General features: G+C 55.6%; 1 protein-coding gene across 1 annotated transcript in view; it reads left to right on the forward strand.

Annotated features, from left to right (window-relative positions):
• agbl2 (AGBL carboxypeptidase 2) overlaps positions 1–12,973 on the forward strand; it is a 310,115-nt gene extending 297,142 nt beyond the window's left edge. Inside the window, exon 21 of the mRNA XM_072518765.1 lies at positions 12,183–12,973. Within this exon, the coding sequence (XP_072374866.1) occupies positions 12,183–12,621 (439 nt within the window). The 3' untranslated portion in view covers positions 12,622–12,973. The remainder of the gene's footprint in view (positions 1–12,182) is intronic.
• The last annotated feature ends 2,291 nt before the right edge of the window (positions 12,974–15,264 follow it).

Consider the following 15,264-nt stretch of genomic DNA (forward strand, 5'->3'; position numbering starts at 1 on the left):
AATGCTGAGAGTGTGGTGGAGACAGGGTCAATACTGAGAGTGTGGTGGGGACACGGTCAATACTGAGAGAGTGGTGGAGACAGGGCCAATGCTGAGAGAGTGGTGGAGACAGGGTCAATACTGAGGGTGTGGTGGAGACAGGGTCAATACTGAGAGTGTGGTGGGGACAGGGTCAATACTGAGAGTGTGGTGGGGACACGGTCAATACTGAGAGAGTGGTGGAGACAGGGTCAATACTGAGGGTGTGGTGGAGACAGGGTCAATACTGAGAGTGTGGTGGGGACAGGGTCAATACTGAGAGTGTGGTGGGGACAGGGTCAATACTGAGAGAGTGGTGGAGACAGGGTCAATACTGAGAGTGTGGTGGAGACAGGGTCAATACTGAGAGTGTGGTGGAGACAGGGTCAATACTGAGAGTGTGGTGGAGACAGGGTCAATACTGAGAGTGTGGTGGGGACACGGTCAATACTGAGAGAGTGGTGGAGACAGGGTCAATACTGAGGGTGTGGTGGAGACAGGGTCAATACTGAGAGTGTGGTGGGGACAGGGTCAATACTGAGAGTGTGGTGGGGACACGGTCAATACTGAGAGAGTGGTGGGGACAGGGTCAATACTGAGAGTGTGGTGGGGACACGGTCAATACTGAGAGTGTGGTGGAGACAGGGTCAATGCTGAGAGTGTGGTGGAGACAGGGACAGTGCTGAGAGTGTGGTGGAGACAGGGTCAATACTGAGAGTGTGGTGGAGACAGGGTCAATACTGAGAGTGTGGTGGAGACAGGGTCAATACTGAGAGTGTGGTGGAGACAGGGTCAATACTGAGAGTATGGTGGAGACAGGGTCAGTGCTGAGAGTGTGGTGGAGACAGGGTCAATACTGAGAGTGTGGTGGAGACAGGGTCAATACTGAGAGTGTGGTGGAGACAGGGTCAGTGCTGAGAGTGTGGTGGAGACAGGGTCAATACTGAGAGTGTGGTGGAGACAGGGTCAATACTGAGAGTGTGTTGGAGACAGGGTCAATGCTGAGAGTGTGGTGGGGACAGGGTCAATGCTGAGAGTGTGGTGGAGACAGGGTCAATGCTGAGAGTGTGGTGGAGACGGGGTCAATGCTGAGAGTGTGGTGGAGACAGGGTCAGTACCGAGTGTGGTGGAGACAGGGTCAGTGCTGAGAGTGTGGTGGAGACAGGGTCAATACTGCGAGTGTGGTGGGGACAGGGTCAATGCTGAGAGTGTGGTGGGGACAGGGTCAATGCTGAGAGTGTGGTGGAGACAGGGTCAATACTGAAAGTGTGGTGGAGACAGGGTCAATACTGAGAGTGTGGTGGAGACAGGGTCAGTGCTGAGAGTGTGGTGGGGACAGGGTCAATGCTGAGAGTGTGGTGGGGACAGGGTCAATGCTGAGAGTGTGGTGGAGACAGGGTCAATACTGAAAGTGTGGTGGAGACAGGGTCAATACTGAGAGTGTGGTGGAGACAGGGTCAGTGCTGAGAGTGTGGTGGAGACAGGGTCAATACTGAGAGTGTCGTGGGGACGGGGTCAATGCTGAGAGTGTGGTGGAGACAGGGTCAGTGCTGAGAGTGTGGTGGGGACAGGGTCAATACTGAGAGTGTGGTGGGGACACGGTCAATACTGAGAGTGTGGTGGAGACAGGGTCAATGCTGAGAGTGTGGTGGAGACAGGGTCAGTGCTGAGAGTGTGGTGGAGACAGGGTCAGTGCTGAGAGTGTGGTGGGGACAGGGTCAATACTGAGAGTGTGGTGGGGACAGAGTCATTGCTGAGAGTGTGGTGGGGACAGGGTCAATACTGAGAGTGTGGTGGAGACAGGGTCAATACTGAGAGTGTGGTGGGGACACGGTCAATACTGAGAGTGTGGTGGGGACAGGGTCAATACTGAGAGTGTGTTGGAGACAGGGTCAATGCTGAGAGTGTGGTGGGGACAGGGTCAATACTGAGAGTGTGGTGGCGACAGGGTCAGTACCGAGTGTGGTGGAGACAGGGTCAGTGCTGAGAGTGTGGTGGAGACAGGGTCAATACTGAGAGTGTGGTGGGGACAGGGTCAATGCTGAGAGTGTGATGGAGACAGGGTCAATGCTGAGAGTGTGGTGGCGACAGGGTCAATGCTGAGAGTGTGGTGGAGACAGGGTCAATGCTGAGAGTGTGGTGGAGACAGGGTCAGTACCGAGTGTGGTGGAGACAGGGTCAATACTGAGAGTGTGGCGGAGACAGGGTCAGTGCTGAGAGTGTGGTGGAGACAGGGTCAGTGCTGAGAGTGTGGTGGAGACAGGGTCAGTGCTGAGAGTGTGGTGGAGACAGGGTCAGTACCGAGTGTGGTGGAGACAGGGTCAATACTGAGAGTGTGGTGGAGAAAGGGTCAGTGCCGAGTGTGGTGGAGACAGGGTCAATACTGAGAGTGTGGTGGAGACAGGGTCAATGCTGAGAGTGTGGTGGAGACGGGGTCAGTGCTGAGAGTGTGGTGGAGACAGGGTCTATACTGAGAGTGTGGTGGAGACAGGGTCAATGCTGAGAGTGTGGTGGAGACAGGGTCAACGCTGAGAGTGTGGTGGAGACTGGGTCAGGGGTTAGAGTGTGGTGGAGACAGGGTCAGGGCTGAGAGTGTGGTGGGGACACGGTCAATACTGAGAGAGTGGTGGAGACAGGGTCAATGCTGAGAGTGTGGTGGAGACAGGGTCAGTACTGAGGGTGTGGTGGAGACAGGGTCAATGCTGAGAATGTGGTGGGGACAGGGTCAATACTGAGAGTGTGGTGGAGACAGGGTCAATGCTGAGAGTGTGGTGGAGACAGGGTCAATATTGAGAGTGTGGTGGAGACAGGGTCAATACTGAGAGTGTGGTGGAGACAGGGTCAATACTGAGAGTGTGGTGGAGACAGGGTCAATACTGAGAGTGTGGTGGAGACAGGGTCAATACTGAGAGTGTGGTGGGGACACGGTCAATACTGAGAGAGTGGTGGAGACAGGGTCAATACTGAGAGTGTGGTGGGGACAGGGTCAATAGTGAGAGTGTGGTGGGGACACGGTCAATACTGAGAGAGTGGTGGAGACTTGGTCAATACTGAGAGTGTGGTGGGGACAGGGTCAATACTGAGAGTGTGGTGGAGACAGGGTCAGTGCTGAGAGTGTGGTGGAGACGGGGTCAGTGCTGAGAGTGTGGTGGAGACAGGGTCAATACTGAGAGTGTGGTGGAGACAGGGTCAATGCTGAGAGTGTGGTGGAGACAGGGTCAGGGCTGAGAGTGTGGTGGAGACAGGGTCAATACTGAGAGTGTGGTGGAGACAGGGTCAATACTGAGAGTGTGGTGGAGACAGGGTCAATGCTGGGAGTGTGGTGGGGACAGGGTCAATACTGAGAGAGTGGTGGAGACAGGGTCAATACTGAGGGTGTGGTGGAGACAGGGTCAATACAGAGAGTGTGGTGGAGACAGGGTCAATACTGAGGGTGTGGTGGAGACAGGGTCTATACTGAGAGTGTGGTGGGGACAGGGTCAATACTGAGAGTGTGGTGGGGACACGGTCAATACTGAGAGTGTGGTGGAGACAGGGTCAGTGCTGAGAGTGTGGTGGAGACAGGGTCAATTCTGAGAGTGTGGTGGAGACAGGGTCAATACTGAGAGAGTGGTGGAGACAGGGTCAATACTGAGAGTGTGGTGGGGACAGGGTCAATACTGAGAGTGTGGTGGGGACACGGTCAATACTGAGGGTGTGGTGGAGACAGGGTCAGTGCTGAGAGTGTGGTGGAGACAGGGTCAATACTGAGAGTGTGGTGGAGACAGGGTCAATACTGAGAGTGTGTTGGAGACAGGGTCAATGCTGAGAGTGTGGTGGGGACAGGGTCAATGCTGAGAGTGTGGTGGAGACAGGGTCAATACTGAGAGTGTGGTGGGGACACGGTCAATACTGAGAGAGTGGTGGAGACAGGGCCAATGCTGAGAGAGTGGTGGAGACAGGGTCAATACTGAGGGTGTGGTGGAGACAGGGTCAATACTGAGAGTGTGGTGGGGACAGGGTCAATACTGAGAGTGTGGTGGGGACACGGTCAATACTGAGAGAGTGGTGGAGACAGGGTCAATACTGAGGGTGTGGTGGAGACAGGGTCAATACTGAGAGTGTGGTGGGGACAGGGTCAATACTGAGAGTGTGGTGGGGACAGGGTCAATACTGAGAGAGTGGTGGAGACAGGGTCAATACTGAGAGTGTGGTGGAGACAGGGTCAATACTGAGAGTGTGGTGGAGACAGGGTCAATACTGAGAGTGTGGTGGAGACAGGGTCAATACTGAGAGTGTGGTGGGGACACGGTCAATACTGAGAGAGTGGTGGAGACAGGGTCAATACTGAGGGTGTGGTGGAGACAGGGTCAATACTGAGAGTGTGGTGGGGACAGGGTCAATACTGAGAGTGTGGTGGGGACACGGTCAATACTGAGAGAGTGGTGGGGACAGGGTCAATACTGAGAGTGTGGTGGGGACACGGTCAATACTGAGAGTGTGGTGGAGACAGGGTCAATGCTGAGAGTGTGGTGGAGACAGGGACAGTGCTGAGAGTGTGGTGGAGACAGGGTCAATACTGAGAGTGTGGTGGAGACAGGGTCAATACTGAGAGTGTGGTGGAGACAGGGTCAATACTGAGAGTGTGGTGGAGACAGGGTCAATACTGAGAGTATGGTGGAGACAGGGTCAGTGCTGAGAGTGTGGTGGAGACAGGGTCAATACTGAGAGTGTGGTGGAGACAGGGTCAATACTGAGAGTGTGGTGGAGACAGGGTCAGTGCTGAGAGTGTGGTGGAGACAGGGTCAATACTGAGAGTGTGGTGGAGACAGGGTCAATACTGAGAGTGTGTTGGAGACAGGGTCAATGCTGAGAGTGTGGTGGGGACAGGGTCAATGCTGAGAGTGTGGTGGAGACAGGGTCAATGCTGAGAGTGTGGTGGAGACGGGGTCAATGCTGAGAGTGTGGTGGAGACAGGGTCAGTACCGAGTGTGGTGGAGACAGGGTCAGTGCTGAGAGTGTGGTGGAGACAGGGTCAATACTGAGAGTGTGGTGGGGACAGGGTCAATGCTGAGAGTGTGGTGGGGACAGGGTCAATGCTGAGAGTGTGGTGGAGACAGGGTCAATACTGAAAGTGTGGTGGAGACAGGGTCAATACTGAGAGTGTGGTGGAGACAGGGTCAGTGCTGAGAGTGTGGTGGGGACAGGGTCAATGCTGAGAGTGTGGTGGGGACAGGGTCAATGCTGAGAGTGTGGTGGAGACAGGGTCAATACTGAAAGTGTGGTGGAGACAGGGTCAATACTGAGAGTGTGGTGGAGACAGGGTCAGTGCTGAGAGTGTGGTGGAGACAGGGTCAATACTGAGAGTGTCGTGGGGACGGGGTCAATGCTGAGAGTGTGGTGGAGACAGGGTCAGTGCTGAGAGTGTGGTGGGGACAGGGTCAATACTGAGAGTGTGGTGGGGACACGGTCAATACTGAGAGTGTGGTGGAGACAGGGTCAATGCTGAGAGTGTGGTGGAGACAGGGTCAGTGCTGAGAGTGTGGTGGAGACAGGGTCAGTGCTGAGAGTGTGGTGGGGACAGGGTCAATACTGAGAGTGTGGTGGGGACAGAGTCATTGCTGAGAGTGTGGTGGGGACAGGGTCAATACTGAGAGTGTGGTGGAGACAGGGTCAATACTGAGAGTGTGGTGGGGACACGGTCAATACTGAGAGTGTGGTGGGGACAGGGTCAATACTGAGAGTGTGTTGGAGACAGGGTCAATGCTGAGAGTGTGGTGGGGACAGGGTCAATACTGAGAGTGTGGTGGCGACAGGGTCAGTACCGAGTGTGGTGGAGACAGGGTCAGTGCTGAGAGTGTGGTGGAGACAGGGTCAATACTGAGAGTGTGGTGGGGACAGGGTCAATGCTGAGAGTGTGATGGAGACAGGGTCAATGCTGAGAGTGTGGTGGCGACAGGGTCAATGCTGAGAGTGTGGTGGAGACAGGGTCAATGCTGAGAGTGTGGTGGAGACAGGGTCAGTACCGAGTGTGGTGGAGACAGGGTCAATACTGAGAGTGTGGCGGAGACAGGGTCAGTGCTGAGAGTGTGGTGGAGACAGGGTCAGTGCTGAGAGTGTGGTGGAGACAGGGTCAGTGCTGAGAGTGTGGTGGAGACAGGGTCAGTACCGAGTGTGGTGGAGACAGGGTCAATACTGAGAGTGTGGTGGAGAAAGGGTCAGTGCCGAGTGTGGTGGAGACAGGGTCAATACTGAGAGTGTGGTGGAGACAGGGTCAATGCTGAGAGTGTGGTGGAGACAGGGTCAGTACCGAGTGTGGTGGAGACTGGGTCAGGGGTGAGAGTGTGGTGGAGACAGGGTCAGGGCTGAGAGTGTGGTGGAGACAGGGTCAATACTGAGAGTGTGGTGGAGACAGGGTCAATACTGAGAGTGTGGTGGAGACAGGGTCAGTGCTGAGAGTGTGGTGGAGACAGGGTCAATACTGAGAGTGTGGTGGAGACAGGGTCAATACTGAGAGTGTTTTGGAGACAGGGTCAATACTGAGAGTGTGGTGGAGACAGGGTCAATACTGAGAGTGTGGTGGAGACAGGGTCAGTGCTGAGAGTGTGTTGGAGACAGGGTCAATGCTGAGAGTGTGGTGGGGACAGGGTCAATGCTGAGAGTGTGGTGGAGACAGGGTCAATACTGAGAGTGGAGGAGACATGGTCAATACTGAGAGTGTGTTGGGGACAGGGTCAGTGCTGAGAGTGTGTTGGAGACAGGGTCAATGCTGAGAGTGTGGTGGGGACAGGGTCAATGCTGAGAGTGTGGTGGAGACAGGGTCAATACTGAGAGTGTGGTGGGGACAGGGTCAATGCTGAGAGTGTGGTGGAGACAGGGTCAGTGCTGAGAGTGTGGTGGAGACAGGGTCAATGCTGAGAGTGTGTTGGGGACAGGGTCAGTGCTGAGAGTGTGGTGGGGACAGGGTCAATACTGAGAGTGTCGTGGGGACACGGTCAATACTGAGAGTGTGGTGGGGACAGGGTCAATGCTGAGAGTGTGGTGGGGACAGGGTCAATGCTGAGAGTGTGGTGGGGACAGGGTCAATGCTGAGAGTGTGGTGGGGACAGGGTCAATGCTGAGAGTGTGGTGGAGACAGGGTCAATGCTGAGAGTGTGGTGGAGACAGGGTCAGTGCTGAGAGTGTGGTGGAGACAGGGTCAATACTGAGAGTGTGGTGGAGACAGGGTCAGTGCTGAGAGTGTGGTGGAGACAGGGTCAATACTGAGAGTGTGGTGGGGACAGGGTCAATACTGAGAGTGTCGTGGGGACACGGTCAATACTGAGAGTGTGGTGGAGACAGGGTCAGTGCTGAGAGTGTGGTGGAGACAGGGTCAATACTGAGAGTGTGGTGGAGACAGGGTCAGTGCTGAGAGTGTGGTGGAGACAGGGTCAGTGCTGAGAGTGTGGTGGGGACAGGGTCAATACTGAGAGTGTGGTGGGGACACGGTCAATACTGAGAGTGTGGTGGAGACAGGGTCAATACTGAGAGTGTGGTGGAGACAGGGTCAATACTGAGAGTGTGTTGGAGACAGGGTCAATACTGAGAGTGTGTTGGAGACAGGGTCAATGCTGAGAGTGTGGTGGGGACAGGGTCAATACTGAGAGTGTGGTGGAGACAGGGTCAGTGCTGAGAGTGTGGTGGAGATAGGGTCAATACTGAGAGTGTGGTGGAGACAGGGTCAATACTGAGAGTGTGGTGGGGACACGGTCAATACTGAGAGTGTGGTGGAGACAGGGTCAATACTGAGAGTGTGTTGGAGACAGGGTCAATGCTGAGAGTGTGGTGGGGACAGGGTCAATACTGAGAGTGTGGTGGCGACAGGGTCAGTACCGAGTGTGGTGGAGACAGGGTCAGTGCTGAGAGTGTGGTGGAGACAGAGTCAATGCTGAGAGTGTGGTGGAGACAGGGTCAGTGCTGAGAGTGTGGTGGAGACAGGGTCAATACTGAGAGTGTGGTGGAGACAGGGTCAATGCTGAGAGTGTGGTGGAGACAGAGTCAATGCTGAGAGTGTGGTGGAGACAGGGTCAGTGCTGAGAGTGTGGTGGAGACAGGGTCAATACTGAGAGTGTGGTGGAGACAGGGTCAATACTGAGAGTGTGGTGGAGACAGGGTCAATACTGAGAGTGTGGTGGAGACAGGGTCAATGCTGAGAGTGTGGTGGAGACAGGGTCAATGCTGAGAGTGTGGTGGGGACAGGGTCAATGCTGAGAGTGTGGTGGAGACAGGGTCAATGCTGAGAGTGTGGTGGAGACAGGGTCAGTACCGAGTGTGGTGGAGACAGGGTCAGTGCTGAGAGTGTGGTGGAGACAGGGTCAATGCTGAGAGTGTGGTGGAGACAGGGTCAGTACCGAGTGTGGTGGAGACAGGGTCAGTGCTGAGAGTGTGGTGGAGACAGGGTCAATACTGAGAGTGTGGTGGAGACGGGGTCAATACTGAGAGTGTGGTGGAGACAGGGTCAATACTGAGAGTGTGGTGGAGACAGGGTCAATACTGAGAGTGTGGTGGAGACAGGGTCAGTACCGAGTGTGGTGGAGACAGGGTCAGTGCTGAGAGTGTGGTGGAGGCAGGGTCAATACTGAGAGTGTGGTGGAGACGGGGTCAATACTGAGAGTGTGGTGGAGACAGGGTCAATACTGAGAGTGTGGTGGAGACAGGGTCAATACTGAGAGTGTGGTGGAGACAGGGTCAATACTGAGAGTGTGGTGGAGACAGGGTCAGTGCTGAGAGTGTGGTGGAGACAGGGTCAATACTGAGAGTGTGGTGGAGACAGGGTCAGTGCTGAGAGTGTGGTGGAGACAGGGTCAATACTGAGAGTGTGGTGGAGACAGGGTCAATGCTGAGAGTGTGGTGGAGACAGGGTCAGTACCGAGTGTGGTGGAGACAGGGTCAGTGCTGAGAGTGTGGTGGAGACAGGGTCAGTACCGAGTGTGGTGGAGACAGGGTCAGTGCTGAGAGTGTGGTGGAGACAGGGTCAGTGCTGAGAGTGTGGTGGAGACAGGGTCAATGCTGAGAGTGTGGTGGAGACAGGGTCAATGCTGAGAGTGTGGTGGAGACAGGGTCAATACTGAGAGTGGAGGAGACAGGGTCAATACTGAGAGTGTGTTGGGGACAGGGTCAGTGCTGAGAGTGTGTTGGAGACAGGGTCAATGCTGAGAGTGTGGTGGGGACAGGGTCAATGCTGAGAGTGTGGTGGAGACCGGGTCAATGCTGAGAGTGTGGTGGGGACAGGGTCAGTGCTGAGAGTGTGTTGGAGACACGGTCAATACTGAGAGTGTGGTGGGGACAGGGTCAATGCTGAGAGTGTGGTGGAGACAGGGTCAGTGCTGAGAGTGTGGTGGGGACAGGGTCAGTGCTGAGAGTGTGTTGGGGACAGAGTCAGTGCTGAGAGTGTGGTGGGGACAGGGTCAATACTGAGAGTGTCGTGGGGACACGGTCAATACTGAGAGTGTGGTGGGGACAGGGTCAATGCTGAGAGTGTGGTGGGGACAGGGTCAATGCTGAGAGTGTGGTGGGGACAGGGTCAATGCTGAGAGTGTGGTGGGGACAGGGTCAATGCTGAGAGTGTGGTGGAGACAGGGTCAATGCTGAGAGTGTGTTGGGGACAGGGTCAGTGCTGAGAGTGTGGTGGGGACAGGGTCAATACTGAGAGTGTCGTGGGGACACGGTCAATACTGAGAGTGTGGTGGGGACAGGGTCAATGCTGAGAGTGTGGTGGGGACAGGGTCAATGCTGAGAGTGTGGTGGGGACAGGGTCAATGCTGAGAGTGTGGTGGGGACAGGGTCAATGCTGAGAGTGTGGTGGAGACAGGGTCAGTGCTGAGAGTGTGGTGGAGACAGGGTCAATACTGAGAGTGTGGTGGAGACAGGGTCAGTGCTGAGAGTGTGGTGGAGACAGGGTCAATACTGAGAGTGTGGTGGGGACAGGGTCAATACTGAGAGTGTCGTGGGGACACGGTCAATACTGAGAGTGTGGTGGAGACAGGGTCAGTGCTGAGAGTGTGGTGGAGACAGGGTCAATACTGAGAGTGTGGTGGAGACAGGGTCAGTGCTGAGAGTGTGGTGGAGACAGGGTCAGTGCTGAGAGTGTGGTGGGGACAGGGTCAATACTGAGAGTGTGGTGGGGACACGGTCAATACTGAGAGTGTGGTGGAGACAGGGTCAATACTGAGAGTGTGGTGGAGACAGGGTCAATACTGAGAGTGTGTTGGAGACAGGGTCAATACTGAGAGTGTGTTGGAGACAGGGTCAATGCTGAGAGTGTGGTGGGGACAGGGTCAATACTGAGAGTGTGGTGGAGACAGGGTCAGTGCTGAGAGTGTGGTGGAGATAGGGTCAATACTGAGAGTGTGGTGGAGACAGGGTCAATACTGAGAGTGTGGTGGGGACACGGTCAATACTGAGAGTGTGGTGGAGACAGGGTCAATACTGAGAGTGTGTTGGAGACAGGGTCAATGCTGAGAGTGTGGTGGGGACAGGGTCAATACTGAGAGTGTGGTGGCGACAGGGTCAGTACCGAGTGTGGTGGAGACAGGGTCAGTGCTGAGAGTGTGGTGGAGACAGAGTCAATGCTGAGAGTGTGGTGGAGACAGGGTCAGTGCTGAGAGTGTGGTGGAGACAGGGTCAATACTGAGAGTGTGGTGGAGACAGGGTCAATGCTGTGAGTGTGGTGGAGACAGAGTCAATGCTGAGAGTGTGGTGGAGACAGGGTCAGTGCTGAGAGTGTGGTGGAGACAGGGTCAATACTGAGAGTGTGGTGGAGACAGGGTCAATGCTGAGAGTGTGATGGAGACAGGGTCAATGCTGAGAGTGTGGTGGGGACAGGGTCAATGCTGAGAGTGTGGTGGAGACAGGGTCAATGCTGAGAGTGTGGTGGAGACAGGGTCAGTACCGAGTGTGGTGGAGACAGGGTCAGTGCTGAGAGTGTGGTGGAGACAGGGTCAATACTGAGAGTGTGGTGGAGACGGGGTCAATACTGAGAGTGTGGTGGAGACAGGGTCAATACTGAGAGTGTGGTGGAGACAGGGTCAATCCTGAGAGTGTGGTGGAGACAGGGTCAGTACCGAGTGTGGTGGAGACAGGGTCAGTGCTGAGAGTGTGGTGGAGACAGGGTCAATACTGAGAGTGTGGTGGAGACGGGGTCAATACTGAGAGTGTGGTGGAGACAGGGTCAATACTGAGAGTGTGGTGGAGACAGGGTCAATACTGAGAGTGTGGTGGAGACAGGGTCAATACTGAGAGTGTGGTGGAGACAGGGTCAGTGCTGAGAGTGTGGTGGAGACAGGGTCAATACTGAGAGTGTGGTGGAGACAGGGTCAGTGCTGAGAGTGTGGTGGAGACAGGGTCAATACTGAGAGTGTGGTGGAGACAGGGTCAATGCTGAGAGTGTGGTGGAGACAGGGTCAGTACCGAGTGTGGTGGAGACAGGGTCAGTGCTGAGAGTGTGGTGGAGACAGGGTCAGTACCGAGTGTGGTGGAGACAGGGTCAGTGCTGAGAGTGTGGTGGAGACAGGGTCAGTGCTGAGAGTGTGGTGGAGACAGGGTCAATGCTGAGAGTGTGGTGGAGACAGGGTCAATGCTGAGAGTGTGGTGGAGACTGGGTCAGGGGTGAGAGTGTGGTGGAGACAGGGTCAGGGCTGAGAGTGTGGTGGAGCCAGTCAAAAGGGAAATGTATCATTATCTGACAAGTGGAATTAATAAGGCCATGGGGAAAAGCAGGGGAGCGGTACTCGGTGAAATCTCCTATCGAGGGCCAGCCCTGCAGTCTGGGGAAATCACACAGGCCACATCTGACTAAAGCCCATACACCTGATTCCCAATCTCTGCTAATCTTGGAATAATTCCCGGCCTGCTAATTGTATCCATTCCAGATACTACCTGGGGGAAGAGGTAGCCTGTTTTCCCATTGGAGAGGTTTCACCCTCACAACTCCTGCAAGAGCCCTCGGGGAGGGCCCCTCAGTTCAGTAGGGTCTGCAACTAGCCAAGGAAATAGTATATTTATTATTAATCATAATGTCCAAATCCATACGGAGGTTTAGCAATTCTCATTTTAAATGTTTCCCCTGGTGTTTTACTGACTCTGAACACAAACCACAGTTTGATTTTATTGTGGAATAGTCACAAGAAAATGTCTTCCCTTGACAGAGATGTGACCAATATTCAGGAGGGATTCTCCAAGATCCCATCTCCTCCCGAGCCCCACTTATCAACACTAAAAAGCAGCAATAACGCAGCAAAGAGAAAGAAACTGCAGAAACTGTCGGTAAAATCGCACAGACCATCAGTGCTGAAAGGAGTGAGTGGGAAAACAGCAATCATCCACCTGGGCAACCGAGGACTGACCAGTGGGCAGCAGCTCTCAGAAGGCAGCACAACAGGATGTACTGAGCGCCTGGGGCCCATATCGAGCAGCAAATCCTGGGAGATGCCTCACAGGGACTCTGAATGTGAGATACAGAGAAGGGGCAAACGGAACTCACTGGTGGAAACCCTCAAGCATCAACTGTCCACAGTCTGCCTGTGGGAGGACACCAAGCAATCACTGCACTCTGCCAAAGTTCAAAACAGCAGGGTCGCCATGTAACTTCACAAAGTGCATTCCTCATCTGACACACCTCACCACCCTGACCCCCAACCCCACACAGCTGCATCTACAGGCTGTCCTTCACCACCCCAACCCCCGACCCCACACAGCTTCATCCACAACCCCCTTCACCACCCTGACCCCCGACCCCACGCAGCTTCATCCACAACCCCCTTCACCACCCTGACCCCCGACCCCACACAGCTACATCCACAACCCCCTTCACCACCCTGACCCCCGACCCCACACAGCTTCATCCACAACCCCTTCACCACCCTGACCCCCGACCCCACACAGCTTCATCCACAACCCCCTTCACCACCCTGACCCCCGACCCCACACAGCTTCATCCACAACCCCCTTCAGCACCCTGACCCCCGACCCCACACAGCTACATCCACAACCCCCTTCACCACCCTGACCCCTGACCCCACACAGCTTCATCCACAACCCCCTTCACCACCCTGACCCCCGACCCCACACAGCTTCATCCACAACCCCCTTCACCACACTGACCCCCGACCCCACACAGCTTCATCCACAACCCCCTTCACCACCCTGACCCCCGACCCCACACAGCTTCATCCACAACCCCCTTCACCACCCTGACCCCCGACCCCACACAGCTTCATCCACAACCCCTTCACCACCCTGACCCCCGACCCCACACAGCTTCATCCACAACCCCCTTCACCACCCTGACCCCCGACCCCACACAGCTTCATCCACAACCCCCTTCACCACCCTGACCCCCGACCCCACACAGCTTCATCCACAACCCCCTTCACCACCCTGACCCCCGACCCCACACAGCTTCATCCACAACCCCCTTCACCACCCTGACCCCCGACCCCACACAGCTTCATCCACAACCCCCTTCACCACCCTGACCCCCGACCCCACACAGCTTCATCCACAACCCCCTTCACCACCCTGACCCCCGACCCCACACAGCTTCATCCACAACCCCCTTCACCACCCTGACCCCCGACCCCACACAGCTTCATCCACAACCCACTTCACCACCCTGACCCCCGACCCCACACAGCTTCATCCACAACCCCCTTCACCACCCTGACCCCCGACCCCACACAGCTTCATCCACAACCCCCTTCACCACCCTGACCCCCGACCCCACACAGCTTCATCCACAACCCCCTTCACCACCCTGAACCCCGACCCCACACAGCTTCATCCACAACCCCCTTCACCACCCTGACCCCCGACCCCACACAGCTTCATCCACAACCCCCTTCAGCACCCTGACCCCCGACCCCACACAGCTACATCCACAACCCCCTTCACCACCCTGACCCCCGACCCCACACAGCTTCATCCACAACCCCCTTCACCACCCTGACCCCCGACCCCACACAGCTTCATCCACAACCCCCTTCACCACCCTGACCCCCGACCCCACACAGCTTCATCCACAACCCCCTTCACCACCCTGACCCCCGACCCCACACAGCTTCATCCACAACCCCCTTCACCACCCTGAACCCCGACCCCACACAGCTTCATCCACAACACGCTCCCCCTGCCTCCTCCACTTTAACCTCAGACAATATTCTCACTGGTATATTTTTGGATGGAAATATTTTAAACAATTCTATTTTTTTAAACCGATTTATGTATTCTTGCTTCTTTGTGTATTTCTGAATGTTTGAATGATTAAGTGTTGGTGCAGGATTCACTCTGTGAAACTCATAGAAATTATTGCCTTGGCCATTTCCCATGGGTACTCCCAGAACCTGCTCCCGCTTACACAGCATCAAAAAAGCTCACACATGCATCTCACACCGAATCCCAATCCCGGGACTCTAGCCCACAATGAATCCCTGCCCCTGTCCCAGGTCACTAGCCCACACTGAGGCCCTGCCCCTGTCCCAGGACACTAGCCCACACTGAATCCCTGTCCCTGTCCCAGGACACTAGCCCACACTGAATCCCTGTCCCTGTCCCAGGACACTAGCCCACAATGAATCCCTGCCCCTGTCCCAGGACACTAGCCCACACTAAATTCCTGTCCCTGTCCCAGGACACTAGCCCACACTGAATCCCTGCCCCTGTCCCAGGACACTAGCCCACACTGAATCCCTGCCCCTGTCCCAGGACACTCGCCCACACTGAATCCCTGACCCTGTCCCAGGACACTCGCCCACACTGAATCCCTGTCCCTGTCCCAGGACACTAGCCCACACTGAATCCCTGCCCCTGTCCCAGGGCACTAGCCCACACTGAATCCCTGTCCCTGTCCCGGGACACTAGCCCACACTGAATCCCTGTCCCTGTCCCAGGTCACTAGCCCACACTGAATCCCTGTCCCTGTCCCAGGACACTAGCCCACACTGAATCCCTGTCCCTGTCCCAGGACACTAGCCCACACTGATTCCCTGTCCCTGGATACTAGCCCACACTGAATCCCTGTCCCTGTCCCAGGACACTAGCCCACACTGAATCACTGTGCCTGTCCCAGGACACTAGCCCACACTGAATCCCTGCCCCTGTCCCAGGACACTAGCCCACACTGAATCCCTGACCCTGTCCCAGGACACTAGCCCACACTGAATCCCAATCCCGGGACACTAGCCCACACTGAATCCCTGTCCCTGGCCCAGGACACTAGCCCACACTGAATCC

Source organism: Scyliorhinus torazame, chromosome 10 (assembly GCF_047496885.1).
Source record: "Scyliorhinus torazame isolate Kashiwa2021f chromosome 10, sScyTor2.1, whole genome shotgun sequence".
In the NCBI taxonomy this organism is placed as follows: domain Eukaryota; kingdom Metazoa; phylum Chordata; class Chondrichthyes; order Carcharhiniformes; family Scyliorhinidae; genus Scyliorhinus; species Scyliorhinus torazame.